We start from the raw sequence: 23,303 nt of genomic DNA on the forward strand, positions 1-23,303 counted from the left end.
CTTAGAAAGGAAGGTTTTTTTTTTTACCTTGTTATAATATAAATCTTTATTACTTCTACTTTCAGAACACTCCTCTCCAAAAAATATTAAAAAATAACAAAACACCCCCATCCCTACATTATGATAATATAGAAATAATAAACTTCAGATATAAGTGATTAAAACAACAATAAAAATTGATGTATTATGATAGATTTAGCAAACTCTATTACTGCATAATAACTACCCCTAAAATGCAGTGGCAGAAACAGCCATTTTATTTTGCTTATTTATTTGTGAATTAGTAATTCTGGAAGGGCTCACATAGGTAGTTTGTTCTTAAATTGTGTATTTTTACCTGGAAGTGTCTATGATTGGATGATCTCCTGCGAAGATGGCTTATTCACTTACATATATTCTACCTTTGCTCCTTAGCCTCTGTCTACATATTTTGTTTTTTTGATAGAGTCTCGTTCTGTCACCCAGGCTGGAGTGCAGTGGCACGATCTCAGCTCACTGCTGAGATGGGGTTTTGCCATGTTGGCCAGGCTGGTCCCAAACTCCTGGCCTCAAGTGATCTGCCTGCCTTGGCCTCCTGAAGTGCTGTGATTACAGGCCTGAGCCACCATGCCTGGCCTACATGCTGTCTTTTGTCCCAGCTTCTGGAGATGCCTTGGGTTCCTCATGGCATGAGGAGGGTAGTCACGCTTCTAATGTGGAAGCTGGCTTCCAGATTTATAGATGTCAGAACCAGAAGCTGCTTGGTCAGTTAAGGATTATTCTTGGAAGTAGCTTAGAAGTAGTAGGTCAGTTCTGTTGTACTCTGTTGTTCATCAGAGTCACAGGACCTGCCCTTATTAAAGCAGGGTGTGGTGGTAGTTCAAGAATGGGACTCCGCCTCTTTCTTGGGAAGAGGTAGAGTTCATGGCAAAAGAGCATGTGAGATGGGACATATTGTGACCATTTTTGGAAAATACCTACTCCAGTTGGATTACCTCAGGTTGGGAGTTCAAGACCAACCTTATCAACATGGGGAAACCCTGTCCCTACTAAAAATACAAAATTAGCCAGGTATGGTAATGTATGCCTGTAATCCCAGCTACTCTGGAGGGTGAGGCAGGAGAATTGCTTGAACCTGGAAGGCGGACGTTGCAGTGAGTCGAGATCATGCCATTGCACTCCAGCCTGGGCAACAAGAGTGAAACTTTGTCTCAAAAACAAAAACAAAAACATTAAGAACAGATATGCTTGGATAAACTGTTTTGAATTATTTGAGGGGAATAAAGCAAGATACATTTCAGAACTTAAGAGTGTTTTGACACTTCATTGATGGATATTGCTTTGAGCTAGCACTGAGGCGTTAATTTGGATGGAATTTTTTTTCCAATCAAGATAGAATTTACCTATCATAAAATTTACCGTTTTAAACTATATGATTCAGTGGTTTTTAGAATATTTACAGTGTTGTGCAACCATCACCACTGGCCATTTTCAGAGCATTTTCATCACTTCAGAAAGAAACTCATACCTGCTGGCAATTATAACCCCTCATCCTCTGACAATCACTAACCTCCTTTTTGTCTCTATGGATTTGCCTATACTGGATGAGACTTTGGACTGTGGATTTTTGAGCTAATGCTGAAATGAGTTAAGACTTTGAGGGACTGTTGGGAAGGCATGATTGATTTTGAAATGTGAGGATATGAGATTTGAGAAGGACTGGGGTAGAATGATATGGTTTGGCTGTGTCCCTACCCAAGTCTCATCTTGAATTGTAATAACCACAATTCCCATGTGTTGTGGGAGGGACCCAGTGGAAGGCAATTGAATCATGGGGAGGGTCTTTCTTGGTTTGTTCTTGCAATAGTGAGTATGTTTCACGAGATCTGATGGTTTTATACAGAGGAGTTCCCCTACAGGAGCTGTCTCTCTCTTTGCCTGCTGCCATCCATGTAATATGTGACTTGCTTGCCCTCCACTATGATTGTGAGGCCTCCCCAGGCATATGCAACTGTAAGACCATTAAACCTTTTTCTTCCCAGTCTCAGATATGTCTTTATTAGCAGCATGAAAATGGACAAATACAGAAGGTTTTCAGTCTTCACCTTGAAGTGTGATGTTGACTGTGGTGGGTTTTTTCATAGATAGTATTTATCAGGTTGAGAATTCCCTACCATTCCTAGCTTGTTGCATATTTTTATCATGAAAAGATGTTGGATTTTATAAAATTCTTTTTCTGTATCTACTGAGATGATCATGTGGCTTTTCTCCTGTGTTCTGTTAATGTGGTACATTATATTGATTGATTTTTGTATTTTGAAACTAACCTTGCATTCCTGGGTAAAGATAGATGTGTTTTTAAATCTTTGTGTTTTTCAGCTGAATGAATGTAGAAACTTGTTCTGCCAGCATTATTATGGTGACAATAGAAGTGGATTTGAGAGAATATAACCTTTGGTTAAATGCTTACTTTTCAGGTGCTAAGGTGTAATATAAATGGATGTATTCAAAGGCTTATATTGTAATATTTTTACATCATGGAAATAATTTTGACTTTTACTAAACATTATTTCTTTGGGTTTTTAAGTAACTTTGTGATAATTTGAGGATTTATGCTTATCTGTGTCTTCCTTTTTTATCTGTTGATAGTACACCACATTAATGTTCTCGGAGTCTTGCAAGTTCTAGTTGAGTGTTTAGACTGAGCACACATTTTAAACTTGAAAAATGAAAATTAACAAGTCAATAAGGAAGGGTCAGATTTCTCTTCTAACAAAGATTGTTCTTAGTTGTTTCTCAGGAGACCCTGTAGCAGGAACTTGTCATAGTAATAAATATATAGACACACATAGAAAGAGACAAAGGATTTTGGGAAAAGTGCTTGGTCACAGTTTTATTTTAATTAATTAATTAATTTATTTATTTTTGAGATGGAGTCTTGCTTTGTTGCCTAGGCTGGAGTGCAGTGGCACAATCTCAGCTCACTGCAACCTCCGCCTCCCAGGTTCAAGTGATTCTCCTGCCTCAGCCTCCCGAGTACCTGGGATTACAGGCACCTGCCAACACACCTGGCTAATTTTTGAATTTTTAGTAGAGACAGGGTTTCGCCATGTTTGCCAGCCTGGTCTTGAAGTCCCGACCTCAGGTGATCCACCACTTCGGTCTCCCAAAGTGCTTGGTTTACAGTTGTGAGCCACTGTGCCCGGCTTTGCTCCACAGTTTTAAAGCAGAGTCAGTATTTTCTTCTGCTTAAAAATGCTTATAACTTGACATGAATTATGTTACACTGCATTCTTATCTGTGGGAATGGCTGTTTGATTAGATGCCCAGGTACCTGTCAACTCTAGTTGAGAAACTGAAGTAACCAACCACTTGAAGAAGTTATTAAATCAGATTCTGACAAAGCGGCCTTTTATGCTCTTCCTTTTTCCTACTACACCAGTATGTATGTCTTAACCAGAAAATAGCTTCAAAAATCAGACATGTATTTTGATCTTTGTTATCTTCCTTTAATTGCCAGACTTCCTCATTTTTTTCTCCTAACAATTTCTTTTCCTCAAGGAGTTTTTCAGATTAGAAAAATCATGTACTTTTACAGAGAAAAGGTTGAAAAATTCTGTAAGATCTTTGGGCTTTTTTTTTTTTTTTTTAGACAGAGTCTCGCTCTGTCACCCAGGCTGGAGTGCAGTGGTGTGATCTCGGCTCACTGCAACCTCTGCCTCCTGGGTTCAAGCGATTCTCCTGCCTCAGCTTCCTGAGTAGCTAGGACTACAGGCACATGCCACCACACCTGGATAATTTTTGTATTTTTTAGTAGAGGTGGGGTTTCACCATGTTGGCCAGGATGGTTGTGATCTCCTGACCTTGTGAACTACTGTGCCTGGCTGATCTTTGGGCTTTGTGTATACATTGCATATAGGTAAGGAACTGACATTTGAATTTGTTCTCCTTGCATCCCACCCAGGCCAAATTCTGCTTGTATACACAGCAAATTTGGTATTTTTATTTTTTTGAGACAGGGTCTCTTGTCACCCAGGCTGGAGTGCAGTGGCACAATCATGACTCACTGCAGCTTCAACGTCCTGGGCTCAGGTGATCCTCCTACCTCAGCGCTGCAAGTAACTAAGACTACCGTTGCACACCACCATGCCTGGCTAATTGTTAATTATTTTTATAGAGATGGGTTTCACCATGTTGCTTAGGCTGTTCTCAAGCTGGGATCAAGTAATCTACTCGCCTTAGCCTCCTGAAGTGCTGGGATTACAGGTGTGAGCCACTGTACTGGCCAAATTTGGCACTTTTATAAAGCAGCCAAGCAAACAACTTTAAATGAAGTGGCTGGTTATTTTAAACAACATTCTGGATTCTTGAAAAGAATGCCACTGATTAATGGTTAGTAACTTCTCTTACGCTTCTTACAGTCTGATGAAAGCTATGGGATTTCTCCATGTAAAAGTATGCATAGTTCACTCATGAACTGGGATATAATAAACACCTTAAGGTTTATTCATGAACTTCTGATTTAAAACACCCACCTTTCATCATGACATGGTGAAGAAAAAATAAATAAATGAAAACACCATTTATGGAACAACCAAGCTGGTGATATATGCTGGTCTCTAGGTTTTACAAAATCATAAAATATGTATATGGTTCAAATTTAGGGTAACTACAATTTCATGTTAATTATAATTTAACTAGAAAGAGTATAGCTGTTGGGTATAATGGATGCTCCAATGAGTGACCTGGATCTCTCCTGAGTGTTGAAAGACTTATTCCACCAGATTGCTGGAAGTGTTACTGACAGAAAGCCCTCAACTTTCCTGAGAGATTGTCTTGGCTAAAGATACCACCTTGTCCGAGGGCATGCCCCCTCCCATGGACATCTAGGACGTCTAGTGACTGATCCTTTGAGGTACCAGTGTTTGAACTCCTTTCCCCTACTTGGGACAGCAGCTTCAGAGCTCCTCATGGGGTTGTCACAATCCTTTGGGACTTCATGGCAGCTGAAATTCTCCTTCTGCACAGTCCTGATTTTTCTCTTCATTTCTACTGATAACGATCCCAAAGAGCACCCTCTAATAAACTTCTTGCATAATAATGTCTAACTCAGGGTCTACTTCTTGGGGAACCCAGCCTTGGTTGGAATATAGGGTAGGATATTAGTACAAATTAGCATCTTTCAACCCATGAAACTAGACCTGGCTAAAATAAAAATCAGTGAGATGAACTTGAATTTAAATTAAAAATAAGTGAAACATCCCATCATATTTCCTTCAGACGTTATATTCAAGGAGTTTTTGAAAGTCTTAGTTTCTTTGAATTTATTTGTGTGTCTCAGTCTTTCTTTGGCATTGAAGAAAACTCCCCCAAATCTCTGAAAGCTTGATTTGTTTGGTTATCCATTATGAACTTGTGAAAGGTATGGGTTAAATAATACAGTTGCTTACATGCCCCAAAGAATCCCCTAGAGATTTTCCATGTTGACAGATGAATATGAGAAGAAAACCTCCTTTTCCTAAATTTCTTGGATTGTATTTATAAAATATTTGGTTTTGTCATTATCATTAAAATTATAGATGTGCATTCAAAATATATGAAAAGTATGGAAAAGCTATAAAAAGGAAAAATCTATGTAAAAATAAACTTTTCCTCACTTGAAATTGATATAGTATTACACATACTTTTTGGTCAATAGCATATAATAAGCAAGTTTTTGTATTCTTAATTCTCAAGAATATGAGTTGTAATGGTTTTATAATATTCTTTCCACCCAGTGGATAGACTGTATTTAATTTAGCTAGCCTTCTATTGTTATGTGTTTAATTGTTCCCAATTTTTAAATTAGTATAATACAATGAACTTAAAAAAAATTAAGACCCTTATGCCTGCTTTAGTTTTTAAAAAAATATTGGATCTATCGTCACTAAAATGTAGTGAACTGTTAGATCTGAGACTATGCTACCTAGATAGCCACTGTATCTGAACAACTTCAAGGGATGCCATTCACATACATGATATGAATTCAGGGCCTCAGTGAAATCTCATCATTGCTACTGCCACAGAAGGATTGCCATTGTGGATTTATGTGGCCTCTTGGTCTTTTGAACAATTTTAGCACAGGGAGGTCTGTCAATGCTTTACAAATGCCTAGATAGAAAAAGAAGAGTTTGAGCTATTTTCCATAATTATCTACCAGGCAGATCTTGACTGGCAGTGACCTTTGGTCTCACCAGCTTTTGTGTCATTTTATCCACTTGTTCTAATGTAAAAGGCTCCTAGTTTCATGATCTGTACCATGAGCAAATCTTTCAAGGAACTTTCTTTCTTACCAGCAATTAATAAAATCTGTCTGGAGCAGTGGACTCTGAAAATATATTTTCTTAAGGGCTATACCATGCCTGTATAATTAAATTTGAACAGTTTTAAAGATAAGTAGTATTCTGGTAAAGTTTATTACTTTTTAAATGTTCTTATCTTCCTTATAAGAATATAGTTATATTTTAGAATTGAAAGAGATACTGTCTTTTGTTTTACAGTTAAAGTGATGAGAAAGATTAAGCAAATTGCTCAATGCCACGTAACTAGTCATTCATTACAATAATTCATTCCATAATCTGTCCTATGAGAGAACAGCACAACTGAGAGGTAAAGCCAGCCAAGGAAATATTAATTGCTGTCTGAAGTCTTTGCTGGGCTTATTGAAGACCATAAGCAGTAATTAAAAATACTGATGTGAAAACTTTTTTAAAAAAAACCAAATTGAATTTCAAACATAGCTTAGAGTTTGCTACGGTTTTGTTAGTCTTGCAGCTTCTAATCACTGGAAACAAATGGAGGAGGAAAATTTAGATGTTAACATAATAATTTGGGCAAAACATTATAGTTTTGCCTTGTTAGTACATTTTGTCCGAGTTTCTGATGGTGGACAAACTGTTGACTAGAAATCAGGGGACTTAGAATCTGAAAAGGAAAAATTCACTATTTTAGATCCCTCTTTGCCAACTGGTTATGACCAGTTAATCCAGACTGTACTTCTGCCATCAATAGTGAAAAGTATTATTAACCAACAAAGTAAAGGTCAGAGGCTTTTTTAATAACTGCCTTCACACAATAAATTTGATGCTGATAGCTACTTAAAACAACTGTGGAGGCATCCTCAAAAATGTTCCTTTCCTTTAAATGAAATTTAAAGTGAGCCAGGTGATTGCAAGAAGTGTTTTGAGATGTCTTGCCATCAGAAATATGTACTACAGGAAGCATCTTCTGCATTTATCCAGTGATTTGGGCCTCAAAGGCAGAGTAATCGGTTCCACTTGACTAGAAATAAATCACCCACACGGAAACGTGATAGCTCCCACAACTGGGCAGTGCTGATAAAAGCCAAAAGAAAAGATGTCAATAAATCTGTGCCAATGTGAAATTAGTATGCAGATTTGATGAATTCACTATGTAGCATTGCAGTCAGCATTAGACTTCCTTTGATTTCATCAGTTTGTCTCTCTTGTTAAAATAAAAATTGTATGAGGACAAGAAAGCCTCTCTATAAAATAACAACTATTTTATTTTTATTTCTTTCCACCCTAGTAAACAAAACTATACCATGATTACAGAGGCCGTTTTAAGGAATAATGTTGTCTTTCTCTACACAGTTAATTTAAAAATATTTCTTCCTTTGGCTGGGTGTAGTGACTCACATCTATAATCCCATTGCTTTGGGAGGCTGAGGTGGGAGGATCACTTGAGGCCAGGAATTTGAGATCAGCCTGAGCAATGTTGCAACACCTCATTTCTACAAAAATAAAAAATTGGCTGGTGTGGTGGCCTGCACGTGTGGTCTTAGCTACTCTGGAGACTGAGGATGGAGGATTACTTGAGCTCAGGAGTTCAAGGATGCAGCGAACTACGATTGCACTGTCATATACTAGCTTGGATGACAGAGCAAGACCCTGCCTCAAAAACAAAGCAAACAAATAGATAGTAAACTCTCTATATAAACCTATTTGATATCACCCCCTTCTATTTATCATTGAGAGCAGAGATGTTTAGAATAAATGCCAATTCCTTTGATCTCTACGAAATTTTGCTAATACAAAATTGAACAGCTGGGCGTGGTGGCTCACATCTGTAATCCCAGCATTTTTGGAGGCCGAAGTGGGTGGATCATGAGGTCAGGAGTTTGAGAGGAGGCTGACAAACATGGTGAAATCCCGTCTCTACTAAAAATACAAAAATTAGCCAAGTGTGGTGGTAGGTGCCTGTAATCCCAGCTAGTTGGGAGGCTGAGGCAGGAGAATCGCTTGAACTGGGAGGCAGAGGCGGCAGTGAGCCAAGATTGCGCCACTACACTCCAGCTTGGGCAACAGAACGAGACTCCATCTCTAAAAAAAAAAAAAAAAAAAAAAAAAAACAAACAAAAAAAAAAAAAAAAAAAAAAAAAAAAATTGAATACATGCTAATAGGTAGTGATTTCTTTCTATGTCAGGGAGAGTTTATACAAAAAAAAGCCTGGCCGGACACAGTGGCTCACATCTGTAATCCCAGAACTTTGGGAGGCCAAGGTAGGCAGATCGCCTGAGGTCAGGAGTTTGAGACTAGCCTGGCCAACATGGTGAAACCCTGTCTCTACTAAAAATACAAAAATTAGCTGGGCTTGGTGGCAGGCGCCTGTAATCCTAGCTACTTGGGAGGCAGAGGCAAGAGAATCTCTTGAACCCGGGAGGCGGTGGTTGCAGTGAGCCAAGATCAGGCCATTGCACTCCAGCCCTGGGTACAAGAGTGAAACTTTGTCTCAAAAAAGTAACAAAAAAAGGGATTATAAAATGTATCATTTTCTACAACTGTTACTTCATTAATTTCAATTTTAAAACTAATTTATGTAACAGAAGAAAAACCTTTTAAAAACTTTGTCACGTCCTCCTTGGTCCACCACTCTGTAAATAAACTAGCTTCCTTTAGCCTTGAAAGTTAGGCTAAACAGATTATTTTAATAACATCATGGCCCTGAAATCATTATGTCAACTACCTTTGGCTTTGTCCACCAGCTTTAGTGTATGGTGATTGGATATGTGTTTCATCCATGAAGGATATACTTTTCCATTTGCAGTGGTTTGGTACCTCATTCTTCCAGGGTTCATTTTATTCTTTGTTTCAGTAGGGGGTACATTTTAAATACATCGTTGTAGTAATGATATACTATATTAATAAACACTATAATAATAAGGAATCATTTATGGAAAGATGCTTTATGTGATTACTTTTTCAGTTTTTCATCATAGAACATAGTATTTATAGAGTGGTAATTAAGAGTAGATTCCGGAGCTAGATTGCCTAGTGATTTTCTCGTAGTCTTGTAGTGATGCTTAAATCATTGTTACATATAAAGTCTTTACACCATTACCTGGCATGTTTTTAGTGTTGTCTGCTCCTGTAATCTGCCTCCCCACTGCCGCAGTTATTATTATTGTTCTTGTTATTGTATTTTAGGGATTCTGTGGTTTATAGTCCTAAACAATGGAGAGTTTTTTAAAAGTGGGTATTCCGAGGATATTTAAAAGGGCATTTTTCTGCTAAACGTGATTCCGAACAATTGTTTTTATCTTTATACTCTAGTATGTGCATAATGGATCCAGTTTTTCTCTTGGCTGTTCAAAGCTTTTTATAAATTGTGTATTTCAGATCCTGTGGATAATTGAACTTAGTTTAGAATAGGATCTCTGCTGAATATTTATAAAAATTATATAATACATACTGAAATGATATGAGACTATCAGAGTACAAACATCATTGATAACCTCAACATTAGCTTTGTGGAAAAAAAGAGAATAATGATAAGAATAATGGGGTAGCATTCATACTTCAGCTGGTTAGTGACACATATAAACCCAGAGGTCCTTGATCATAATGAAAGTAAGGATATATCACAGGAGGCTTCAGTGGGGTTATCCATCATGATGCTGGATAAATGGAAAGAGAAGGATTTTTATAGACACACATTCCACCCTGCACACCCACCTCCCACCCCCTGCATGTTTTGGGTTTGTTCAGTGCTAACAAAGCTAGTTTGCACCCATTTGTGTCTATTTCGGGTCTTCCTCACTGATGGCAACTTGCCCAAAGGAGGTAATCTTAGTGTCCCCTGTTCTTTTTTTGTGAAATCCTTTCACTGTGGAATGTTTGTTTCTCCTCTTTTAGAAGTAAATAAGAGTCTAAGAATAGCCATCCATTTTCACCCCATTTCAACTCAACAATCTGTCTAGAGTGAGTAATTGAAAAAGAAAATAGCTTGTCAAGAACTTGCTGATGGGATTTTAACCTGATTCGGCAGCTTCTGCACCTGAATATATCAGCAGAAGTGTTTACCAGCAAAGAATATGAGCAGAAGTGTTTACCAGAAAACTATTAAAGAAAAATAAAAGGATTCCTTTAATAGTTTAACTACATATAGGGTATAAAAGTGAAATTAACATTTTAATTCCTTAATTTCTCCCTAGATGCAGATGATGGAGTAGAAAGGCGGCTATTATCCTTAAGTATGTAAGGGCTGTTTATATATTAGGTGGGCTCATAAAACAAATATGTCTTCTTGTATGTAAAACTTGGTTGGTTCTATGAAATTTCATTTTAAATAATGTTTCTTGTACTGCCCTTTTATGACAAGAAAGTCTAATAAACCGCATGGCCATAGCTTTTCTTTGTATAAGATCTATATGTTAGCAACTGGTATGACCTGTGCAGCTGGTTAAACATGTAAACACGAAGGCATTGTGTTCAGTGTTTACAAGTATACCTTGTAGATATTGCAGATTCATTTCCAGACCACCGCCATAAAACAAGCCACACAAACTTTTTGGCTTCCCAGAGCATATAAAAGTTATATTTATACTATATTGTAGTTTATTAAGTGTGCAATAGCATTATATCTAAAAGTGTACCTACCTTAATTTAAAAATATCTTATTGCAAAATTTGCTAATAATTTTCCGAGCTTTCAGCAGGTCGTAATATTCTTGCTGGTGGAGGGTCTTGCCTCTGTGTTGGTGGCTACTGACTGATCAGGCGGTAGTTGCTCAAGGTTGGGGTAGCTGTGGCAATTTCTTAAAGTAAGATGTCAGTGAAGTTTGCTGCATCAATTGATGCATCCTTTCAGAAAAGATTTCTCTGAAGCATGCAATGCTTTTTGATAGCATTTTACCCACAGTAGAATTTCTTTCAAAACTGGAGTCAATCCTCTCAACCTTTTTGGCATTGCTTTATCTCTAAGTTTATGTAATACTCTACTTATTTTGTTGTCATTTCAGCAATGTTCGCAGAGTCTTCACTGAGAGTAGATTCTGTCTCAAAAAAACCACCCTTTTTACTCATTCAGAAGCAGCTATATACCTGTTTAATTTTTTTCTTTTTGAGATGAAGTTTTGCTATTGTTGCCCAGGCTGGAGTGCAGTGACACAATCTTGGCTCACTGCAACCTCTGCCTCCCAGGTTCAAGTGATCTCTTGCCTCAGTCTCCTGAGTTGTTGGGATTACAGATGCCCACCACCACACCCAGCTAACTTTTTGTAATTTTTGAAGAGACGGGGTTTCACCATGTTAGCCAAGCTGGTTTCGAACACCTGACCTCAAGTGATCTGCCTGCCTTGGCCTCCCAAAGTGCTAGGATTATAGGCATAAGCCACCATGCCTGGCCCATCTGTTCAAATTTTATCATGAGATTGCAGCAGTTCAGTTACAGTTTCAGGCTCCAGTTCTAATTCTGATTCTCTTGGTATTTTCACATCTTTAGTGACTATTGAAGAGCCTGTCAAAGTTATCTATGGGGATTGGAATCAACTTCTTCCAAACTCCTGTTAATGTTGCTATTTTGACCTCCTCTTGTGAATCACAAATGTTCTTAATGGCACCAGGAATAGTGAATCCTTTCCAAACAATTTTCACTTTACTTTGCCCAGATCCATCTGAGGAATCACCAACCATGGCAGCTATAGCCTTACAAAATATATTTCTTTCTTTTTTTTTTAACTATATATTTTATTGTGTTTTAAGTTTTGGGTACATGTGAAGAACATGCAACATTGTTGCATAGGTACACACATGACACTGTGGTTTGCTGCAATATATTTCTTAAATAGTAAGACTACAAATCAGAATGACTCCTTGATTAATGAGTTGCAGAATGAGTGTTGTGTTGGCAGGCATGAAAAAAACGTCAATCTCCTGGTACCTCTCTATCAGAGCAGGTGACCAGATATATTGTCAATGAGCATTAATATTTTGAAAGGAATCTTTCTTCTGAGCAGTAGTTCTCCACAGTGGGTTTAATACACTAAGTACACCATGTTGTAAACAGATGGGCTGTGATCCAAGCTTTATTGTTCCGTTTATAATGCACAGGCAGATTAGATTTACCATAATTCTTAAGGGCCCTAGGATTTTCAGAATGGTAAATAAAAATTGGCCTTAACTTTCAGTCAACAGCTACATTATCCCCTAGCAAGATAATCATTCTCTTTTTCAAAGCTTTGTTTTCTTTGTTGTTTTGTTTTGATTGTTTGTTTGTGTTTTTGAGACACAGTCTCGCTTCATTGCCCAGGTTGGAGTGCTGTGGCATAAACTTGGCTTACTGCAACCTCCGCCTTTCTGGTTCAAGCAATTCTCCTGCATCATCCTCCTGAGTAGCTGGGATTATAGGCATGTGCCACCATACTTGGCTATGTTTGAAGCTTTGAAGCCAAACATTGCCTTATTCTTTCTAGCTATAAAAGTTCTAGGTGGCATCGTCTTCCAGTAAAAGGTGTTTTCATCTATTAGGTTGATGCAAAAGTAATTTTTGCCATCAGTGGCAAAAACTACAATTACTTTCGTGCCAATTGAATACATTGAAATCCATTGTTTAGTATAGTCACCTTCATTGATTATCTTAGCTAGACCTGGATAATGTGCTGCAACTTCTCCATTAGCACTTGGTGGCCACCCCCCTGCAACCAACAGACCCCAGTGTGTGATGCTCCCCTCCCTGTGTCCATGTGTTCTCATTGTTCAACACCTGGCTATGAGTGAGAACATGCAGTGTTTGATTTTCTGTTCTTGTGTCAGTTTGCTGAGAATGATGGTTTCCAGATTCATCCATGTCCATGCAAAGGACATGGATTCATCCTTTTCTGTGGCTTCATAGTATTCCATGGTGTATATGTGCCACATTTTCCTTCTCCAGTCTATCATCGATGGGCATTTGGGTTGGTTCCAGGTCTTTGCTGTTGTAAACAGTGCCGCATTGCACATACATGTGCATGTGCCTTTATAATAGAACGATTTATAATCCTTTGGGTATATACCCAGTAATGGGATTGCTGGGTCAAATGGAAATTCTATTTCTAGGTCCTTGAGGAATTGCCACACTGTTTTCCACAATGGTTGAACTAATTTACACTCCCACCAACAATGTAAAAGTGTTCCTGTTTCTCCACATCCTCTCCAGCATCTGTTGTCTTCAGATTTTTTAATGATTGCCATTCTAACTGATGTGAGATGGTATCTCAATGTGGTTTTGATTTGCATTTCTGTAATAAATAACCAATGATGATTAGCATTTTTTTAATATGTTTTTTGGCCTCCTATATGTCTTCTTTTGAAAAGTGTCTGTTCATATCCTTTGCCCACGTTTGGATGTGTTTGTTTTTTTCTTGTAAATCTGTTTTAGTTCTTTGTAGATTCTGGATATTAGCCCTTTGTCAGATGGGTAGATTGCAAAAATTTTTTCCTGTTCTGTTGGTTGCCAGTTCACTCTAATGATTGTTTCTTTTGCTGTACAGAAGCTCTGGAGTTTAATTAGATCCCATTTGTCTATATTGGCTTTTGTTGCCATTGCTTTTTAGTCATGAAGTCCTTGCCTGTGCCTGTGTCCTGAATGATTTTGCCTAGGTTTTCTTCTAGGGTTTTTATGATGTTAGGTCTTATGTTTAAGTCTTTAATCCATCTGGAGTTAATTTTAATGTAAGGTGTCAGGAAGGGGTCCAGTTTCTGCTTTCTGCACATGGCTATTAAAGATTATTTTTATTATAATCCTTAATAAAAGGATTCCCATTTGTTAAATAGGGAATCTTTTCCACATTGCTTGTTTTTGTCAGATTTGTCAAAGATCAGATCGTTGCAGATGTGTGGCGTTGCCTCCAAGGCCTCTGTTCTGTTGCATTGGTCGATATCTCTGTTTTGGTACCAGTACCATGCTGTTTTGATTACTGTAGCCTTGTAGTATGGTTTGAAGTCAGGTAGTGTGATGCCTCTGGCTTTGTTCTTTTTGCTTAGGATTGTCTTAGTGATGTGGGCTCTCTTTTGGTTCCATATGAAGTTTAAGGTGGCTTTTTCCAGTTCTGTAAAGAAGGTCATTGGTAGCTTGATGAGGATAGTGTTGAATCTATAAATTACTTTGGGCAGTATGGCCATTTTCACAATATTGATTCTTCCTAACCATGAGCATGAAATGTTTTTCCATCTGTTGATGTTCTCTCTTATTTCCTTGAGCAGTGGTTTGTAGTTCTCCCTGAAGAAGTCCTTCATGTCCTTTGTTAGTTGTATTCCTAGGTATTTTATTCTCTTTGTAGCAATTGTGAATGACAGGTCGTTCTTGATTTGGCTCTCTTTAAGTCTGTTATTGGTGTATAGGAATGCTTGTGATTTCTGCACAACGATTTTGTATCCTGAGACTTTGCTAAACTTGCTCATCAATTTCAGGAGATTGTGGGCTGAGATGTTGGGGTCTTCTGAATATACAATCATGTTGTCTGCAAATTGAGACAGTTTGACTCCCTCCTTTCCTAATTGAATATCTTTTATTTATTTTATTTTTTTGCCTAATTGCCCTGGCTAGAACTTCCAATACTATATTGAATAAGAGTGGTGAGAGAGGGCATCCTTGTTTAGTGCCAGATTCCAAAGGGAATGCTTCCAGCTTTTGCCCATTCAGTATGATATTGGCTGTGGGTTTGTTGTAAATAGCTTTTATTATTTTGAGATACGTTCTGTTGATACCTAGTTTATTGAGAGTTTTTAGCATAAAGGGCTGTCGAATTTTGTCGAAGGTCTTCTCTGCATCTATTGAGATAATCATGTGGTTTTTGTCTTTGGTTCTGTTTATGTGGTGGATTACATTTATAGAATTGTGTATGTTGAACCAGCCTTGCATCCCAGATGAAGCCTACTTGATGGTAATAGATAAGCTTTTTGTTGTGCTGTTGCAATTGGTTTGCCAGTATTTTATTGAAGATTTTTGCATCTATGTTCATCATGGTATTGGCCTGAAGTTTTCTTTTCTTGTTGAGTCTCTGCTGGTTTTTTGTGTCAGGATGATGTTGGTCTCATAAAATGATTTCGGAAAGATTCCCTCTTTATGGATTGTTTGGAATAGTTTCAGAAGGAATGGTACTGGCTCCTCTTTGTACATCTGGTAGAATTTGGCTGTGAACCTATCTGGACCTGGGCTTCTTTTGGTTGGTAGGCTATTAATTGCTGCCTCAACTTCAGCCCTTGTTATTGGTCTGTTTAAGGTTTCAACTTCTTTCTGGTTTAGGCTTGGGAGGGTGCAAGTGTCCAGGAATTTATCAATTTCTTCCAGGTTTACTGGTTTATGTGCATAGAGTTGTTTGTAGTAATAATCTCTGATGGTGGTTTGTATTTCTGTGGAGTCTGTGGTGATGTCCCCTTTATCATTTTTATTGCATCTATTTGATTATTCTCTCTTTTATTAATCTGGCTAGCAGTCTGTCTGTTTATCTTTGTTGGTTTAAAGTCTGTTTTATCAGAGACTAGGATTGTAACTCCTGCTTTTTTTTTTTTGCTTTCCATTTGCTTGATAAATCTTCTTCCATCCCTTTACTTTGAGCCTATGTGTGTCCTTGCATGTGTTATATAGGTTTACTGAGTACATCACACTGATGAGTTTTGACTTTTTATCCAGTTTGCCAGTCTATATCTTTTGATTCGGGCATTTGGCCCATTTACATTTAAGGTTAATATTATTATGTGTGAATTGGAACCTGCCATTTTGATGCCAGCGGTATGTTTTTCCATTAGTTGAGACGTTTTCTTCAATGTGTTGTTGGTCTTTACCATTTGGTACATTTTTGGAGTGGCTGGTACTGGTTGTTCCTTTCTATGTTTAGTGCTTCTTTTGGGAGCTCTTGTAAGACAGGCCTGGTGGTGACAAAATCTCTCTGCAATTGCTTGTTCATAAAGAATTTTATTTCTCCTTTGCTTATGAAGCTTAGTTTGGCTGGATATCAAATTCTAGGTTGAAAGTTCTTTTCTTTAAGGATGTTGAATATTGGCCCCCACTCTGTTCTGGCTTGTAATGTTTCTGCCAAGAGATCCACTGTGAGTCTGATGGGCTTCCCTTTTTGGGTAACCTGACCTTTCTCTCTGGCTGCCTTTAGAATTTTTTCCTTCATTTTAACCCTGGTGAATCTGACGATTATGTGTCTTGGGGTTGCTCTTCTTGAGGAACATCTTTGTGGTGTTCTCTGTATTTCCTGGACTTGAATGTTGGCCTTCCTTGGTAGGTTGGGGAAGTTCTCCTGGATTATATCCTGAAGTGCGTTTTCCAGCTTGGATTCATTCTCTCTATCACATTCAGGTACACCTATCAAACGTAGATTAGGTCTTTTCACATAATCCCATATTTCTTAGAGGCTTTGTTCATTTCTTTTTATTCTTTTTTTCTCTAACCTTGCTTTCTCATTTTATGTCATTGAGCTGATATTCAGTCTCTGATATCCTTTCTTCTGCTTGGTCAATTCGGCTATGAAACTTGTATATGCTTCACAAAGTTCTCATGGTGTGTTTTTCAGCTCCATCAAGCTGTTTATATTCTTCTCTAAGCTGTTTATTCTAGTTAGCATTTCTTTTAACCTTTTTTCAAGATTCTTAGTTTCTTTGCATTGGGTTAGCACATTTTATTTTGGCTCTGAGAAGTTTGTTATTACCCACTTTCTGAAGCTGGCTTCTGTCAATTCTTCAGATTCATTCTCCATCCAGCTTTGTTCACTAGATGGTGAGGAGTTGTGGTCCCTTGGAGGTGGAGAGGCGTTTTAGTTTTTGGTGTTTTCATCCTTTTTGCACTGGTTTCTTCCCATCTTTGTGGCTTTATCTACCTGTGGTCTTTGTAGTTGGTGTCTTTCGGTTGGGGTCTCTGAGTGGACATCCTTTCTGTTGATGGTGAAGCTATTTCTTTCTGTCTCTTAGTTTTCCTTCTAATGGTCCGGCCCCTCTGCTGCATTACTGCTGGAGGTCCATTCCAGACCCTGCTTGCCTGGGGATCACTTGCAGGGGCTGTAGAAAAGTAAGGGTTGCTCCTGGTTTCTTCTTCTGTTATCTTTGTCCCAGAAGGGTATCCAACAGATGTCAGCTTGAGCTCTCCTTTATGAAGTGTCTCTTTGGGTATACGGGGGTTGGGGAACTGCTCAGGGAGATAGTCTGTCCTTTATAGGAGCTCAAGTGCTGTGCTGGGAGTTGCATTGTTCCCTGCAGAGCTGCTGGACAGGTACGTTTAAGTCTGCTGCAGTGGAACTCATGACTGCCTCTTTTCCAGTGCTCTGTCCTAGGAAGGTTGGGCTTTATTTATAAGTTCCTGAGTGCTGCTGCCTTTTTTTCATAGATGCCCTGCCCTCCACGGAGATAGTCTATTCACAGTCTGCCAGCAGAGGTGTTGCTGAGCTGCTGCGGGCTCTGCCCAGCTCCTGTGTGAACTTCCTTGAGGTGTCGTTTTTAGAGGTACAGTTAGAACTGCCTCAGTATTGGCCAACTGCCTTGGTAGTGGCGGATACCCTTCCCTCCACTGAGCTGGACTGTCCTGGGTCCAGCTGCGCTTGCTGTGAAACTCTCAATCCAGAGCATTTCAGATTGCTTGTTTTGTGGGGGTGGTACCCGCTGAGCCAGATCACCTGGCTCCCTGTGTCAGCCCCCTCTCTTTCAGTTGAATGGGTGGCTCTGTCTCCCAGGCATTCCAGGTGCCAGTTGAAATGGCTACCCATATTTATGTGAGTTTCTGTGTGCCAACCCATGGCTCTGGCTGAAGCAGCTGTGCTGGAAACTCATGGCACTTTTCAGCCAGGGAATCTCCTAGTCTGTGGGCAGTGAAAACTTGTTTGGAAATGCTGTGATCACTCACCCTTTGCATTGTTCTTGCTGGGAACTGCACTCCAGAGCTGTTCCTATTCGGCCATGTTGGATCATCTGAAAAATTTCTTAAATTTACCATCTTATACGGGTAGAGTTCATGGCACCCCAAATAAATTATAACAGTAACATCAAAGATCGCTGATCATAGATCACCATTATAGATATAATAATAATGAAAAATAAATATTGCAAGCATTACGAAAATGTGCCAGAGACACCAAGGTAGCCTACTCTTGAAAAGTAGTGCTGATAGACTTACTTGATTCAGGGTTTCCACAAACCTTCAGTTAGTAAAAAACCAGTATCTGTGAAGAGCAATAAAGCAATCCATAAGAAATTGAGGTATACCCGTATATGAAGTATACAGATTTTTGGAGTATATGAATTTTTGAGTGGCAAAATTCTCTTTAATGGTTATGAGTTTACCTAAATATTGATTTATATGAGATTTTAGTAGCAGTATCTAATAAAATCAAGGGGAGACTAATACTTTCCATCTGTGATGAACTCAGTTCTTACAGTGGGCTTTGGACTCTTACTGGCACTAAATAGATTGGAGCCCATTTCAGGCAATTCATGGTTCAGCTGTATGATTATCTCTTTGTTAAGTGAAAATTTAAGCTTCAGCATATTCATGTACCCTATTCTAAACTTATCAAATCTTTTTCTTAGTTTTTTTGTTCTGCCTGTCAAGTTCTTCTTGACTCTAGAGAGGTACCTTAAAGAGCTTGTATTAAATTTACTAATGTAAGAAACTACCTGACAATTTGATCCAGGATTGTTTTGTAATTCCCTTCTTGGTAGGAGTTTTTGTGAATCCCTAAATGCAGTTTATGAAAGTCCAAACTTATATTTTATTCATTTATTGATTAATGTTTACGATCTGAGACGTACCATTTAGGAAGGTACAAAACAGATGGAGGGGCAGGATCTGTGTCTACTTGTGGAGACATGTATAAAACAAAGAATAACATATGGTTACATACACTAATCAGTGCTATAATGATAGCTGGAAGAATGGAGATGTGTGATCAATACATAGATATATGGAAGAATAGAGGAGTGTATATTTATATAAAATATATACATGTATATGTATCATTAATGGTATACAGACAATGATCAAGTTTTTCTCATTGGGATGAGGGCGACAAACTATTCCCAGAGGAGATAATGTTTGTCTTGCATTTTGAAAACCATGTAAAAAAAAATCAGGTAGTTTCAGTATCAGCTCAAGAGGAGACTGTGATTATATTCTCCTGCTTCATTTTTCTTGATAGAACTTATCTCTGCCTTATGCTGTATTGATTCATTCATTTGTTCAATCACTTATTCCTTCCTTCTTTCATTCATTTGTCTACCTTACTAGAATGTAAGCTCCATGAAGGCAGGGATTTGGTCTGTTTTTATTACTCTGTTTCCTCAACAACTGGAAAAGTACCTGATCTATAGCGGGAAGTTAAACTTGTATGTATATATTGAATGAATGAACTTTGTGAGTAGCTGGTTTATTTATAATTTTCCTTTAGCTTATTAAGGATATCTCCTTAGAATTTCCTCATAGTTTTTACTTGAATAATTTTTTATTGTACTTCAGTCTCCTTGTACTTGAGTGATAACATGCTGCTTGTTGTACTTGAGTGATAACATGCTATTTCCACAGTGTTATCTCATAGTGTGTTTAGTCCCCATAATCTTACCTGAATTGATACAACCCCAAATGGTTTTCCATGTCTATATGCAAGTCCTGTTAAATTTTCATTGAAAGAATGGGTCAAATCCTTGCATGCTGACACTGTCAACACTGACACTGTTATTTATGTAAAGTACAGAACTGGTCAGACCATTTCTGTGCTTAAAAATCTCTAATGGTTTTCATTTCTCTGAATAAAAACTGTGCTCCTTAGGTTGGCACACAAGGTCTTCTATAGCTTGGCTTTAGCTGTATAACGATGCATTTTCTTACCATCTCATAATAAAAATGAGCATATTCATTTTTCTTCATATCGGTAGTGTCTGGCATGTAATACAGAATTCAACACATTTTTTTGAGTAAATTGATACATGTAAGTGTGTATGAACGAATGACTACAAAAATGTTTGCTGCTTAGATAAAAGATGATATAAATCTAACATAACACTAGCATTTAAGAACAGCCTTTTCTTTACACAGCAGATTCATCTTTCTCACTGTTTGGCTTATCTGTTCTCTGTCTTCCCTTTATTCTTTGTGAAGGAATTCCCCTTGCATTTACAATGTCATTTTAGAAGTAATCCTAGTCCTCATGGCTTTCCTCTCTACATGGCCATCTCTACATTGGATCTTTTCTACTAGTTACTTTTCTTATTTTATTAGAGATTTGTGTATATGTGTCCATATACTTGTGTACCTTTTTTTGTTTGTTTTGCCTACAAATTCCTGGGTTTAAGGTTTTGCATGTAATTCTGAAATTTAGGATTAAATAATTTCTATAGAAGGCACATAGACAGCCCTGAGCTGTTTTCAAATTAAAATAATTTTGATTGTGCTATTGTTTTTAAAAAATGTTCTCTTTTTTCCCTTAAATATTTATGTATATTTAGATTGAAAATCTTCAAGAGCAGCTTAGAGATAAGGAAAAGCAGATGAGCAGCTTGAAAGAACGGGTCAAATCCTTGCAGGCTGACACCACCAATACTGACACTGCCTTGACAACTTTGGAGGAGGCCCTTGCAGAGAAAGTAAGTGACTGGCCCGACTCTCCACACACGTTTTCTGCTTTCTCATTAATCTAAAACTGGATATAGAATACAGAAGACATCCCTGTGGGCAAAAGGGAAAAGAGCTACTTTGTGCTGTTGCTGACATATGTAGTGTGAAGGGAAAAGAAACTCCATTGAGTTGTGGCCAGTTTAAGCATCTGTTGCCAGGCAAGATGGACTGTACACTACAGAGCAGTGGCCACATTTTCTAAAGAATCAGCCAGATTTTCTCCATTTCCTATCTTCTGAAGAAAAAGAAAAAAAAAATTAAATTTATATGGCCAACTAGAATTTGAGGATGTGGGAATAGCAGACATGATCATCAGGAGACGATACATAATTAGTCCTCTTTTACTATCCCATTTTGGTACCTAGTATATTACTGGATTTTAGTTATTAATATAATGTGCTTTCTAATTTTCTAGTCTTGGCCTTTCTACATTCTTTTGCCTTTATAAACAAACTTAGTTTCTTTGTTTATTTATTTATTTATTTTCGAGACAGAGTTTCACTTTATTGCCCAGGCTGGAGTGCAGTAGTGGTGTTATCTAGGCTCACTGCATCCTCTGCCTCCCGGGTTCAAGCGATTCTCCTGCCTCAGCCTCCTGAGTAGCTGGGACTTCAGGCACCTGCCACCACGCCTGGCTGATTTTTATATTTCTTAGTAGAGACTAAAAAGCTTTAGTCTCTGTTAAAATTGGCCAGGCTGGTCTGGAACGCCTGACCTTGTGATTTGCCTGCCTCAGCCTCCCAAAGCGCTGGGATTACAGGCGTAAGCCACCGCACCCAGCCAACAAACTTAGTTTTTTAGGAATGGTTGACTAAGGAAGTAGCCCAAACCTCTGACCATTGTTAATGTCTTGGAAGGAGGTTTAGGGCATCTTGTGGGTCATTGTAATTGGATTTTTTTTTTTTTTAACAGGATGAGTGGGTCACTGTTCTTTAAGTCTTTTGGATTCAGAATGCTTCAGGCTGCCTGCCGGAATTGAGGCGTTATTCCTGAATATATTTAGAAATGGTACCCAAAAATACACTTACATTGCTCTTTTTTTTTTTTTTTTTTTGAGACAGAGTCTCACTTTGTTGTCCAGGTTGGCGTGCATTGGTGTGATCTTGTCGCACTGTAAATTCCACCTCCTGGGTTCAAGTGATTCTCCTGCCTTAGCCTCCCGAGTAGCTGGGATTACAAGCATGAGCCACCACAACCAACTAATATTTTGTAGAGACTGGGTTTCGCCACGTTGGCCAGACTGGTGTTGAACTCCTAACCTCAAGTGATCAACCCGCCTTGGCTTCCCAAAGTGTTGGGATTACAGGTGTGAGCCACTGTGCCTGGCCAAATTGCTCTAATTTTCAAACTTCATGAGTATCTGCTGACAGAAAGTTTTAATGATTTCTTTTTTCTTTACCCTTCTTTATATTTTAAGCTCAAAATATCAAAATCTTTCCCATTGCTCCCTTTTTTGGTGTGTGAGTTGTGAGTTGTTTCCATTGCCTGTAGGCAACATGTGAATAATATATAGAGAAGAAATAGTTAATTATTATGTTAGTTATTGTCCTTAGGGCATATATATATATAAGCTTTTAGTTACTTGGAAATTAAATAAATGGAAATATTCCCAAAGAATACTTTAGCAATATCAAATACTAGTTGAGATCAGAAGAAAAAAAAAAACCTTGGGATTCAGTTGAATAAAGCTACATCCTTGTTATGGCAAGATGAATAAGAAGGATTCTTTAAAAAGTGGATTCTTTAGAAACATACCATTGTCTTTTGAATATAGAAGTTTGAAATTTTATCAGCTAAAAGCAAAATTAAAATCATATAAGTACAAAAAGGAATTTCCTCACATGTTGATATATTCTCTCATCAGGAGCGGACAATCGAACGCTTAAAGGAGCAGAGGGACAGAGATGAGCGGGAGAAACAAGAGGAAATTGATAACTACAAAAAAGATCTGAAAGACTTGAAGGAAAAAGTCAGCCTATTGCAAGGCGACCTTTCAGAGAAAGAGGTTAAGCTCACCAAAATATAATTAGTTTGCTGAATCATTGCATTGTGTCTGTTGGTGTTTATATAATGCATGTAAAAAAGTATTTGATGGAAAATTTTCTTAATATTCTTTTAGTAGGCAAGCCAGGCCTGGTGCCATGTTTCCATGACTGTAATCCTAGCACTTTGGGAGACCGAGGCAGGCAGATCACAAGGTCAGGAAATCAAGACCATCCTGGCTAACACAGTAAAACCCCGTCTCTACTAAAAATACAAAATTTAGCTGGGCATGTTGGCGGGCGCCCGTAGTCCCAGCTACTTGGGAAGCTGAGACAGGAGAATCACTTGAACCCGGGAGGTGAAGACTGCAGTGAGCTGAGATCACGCCACTGCACCCCAGGCTAGGTGACAGAGCAAGACTC

The 23,303-nt window shown here is 38.2% G+C and overlaps 1 protein-coding gene across 13 annotated transcripts in view; it reads left to right on the plus strand.

Annotated features, from left to right (window-relative positions):
- ERC1 (ELKS/RAB6-interacting/CAST family member 1) overlaps nucleotides 1-23,303 on the plus strand; it is a 540,801-nt gene that overhangs the window by 187,012 nt on the left and 330,486 nt on the right. For all 13 annotated transcript variants that reach the window (XR_001830105.2, XR_001830104.2, XR_005202930.1 and 10 more), the window contains 2 exons: nucleotides 20,730-20,867; nucleotides 22,763-22,903. Coding sequence is in view for 9 of the 13 variants with exons in the window: in XM_017545489.2 (XP_017400978.1) it covers nucleotides 20,730-20,867; nucleotides 22,763-22,903 (279 nt within the window). In the remaining 4 variants the exon portion in view is untranslated. The remainder of the gene's footprint in view (nucleotides 1-20,729; nucleotides 20,868-22,762; nucleotides 22,904-23,303) is intronic.

The sequence above is a fragment of the Cebus imitator genome, unplaced genomic scaffold, assembly GCF_001604975.1.
Source record: "Cebus imitator isolate Cc_AM_T3 unplaced genomic scaffold, Cebus_imitator-1.0 Scaffold179, whole genome shotgun sequence".
NCBI classification, from domain to species: domain Eukaryota; kingdom Metazoa; phylum Chordata; class Mammalia; order Primates; family Cebidae; genus Cebus; species Cebus imitator.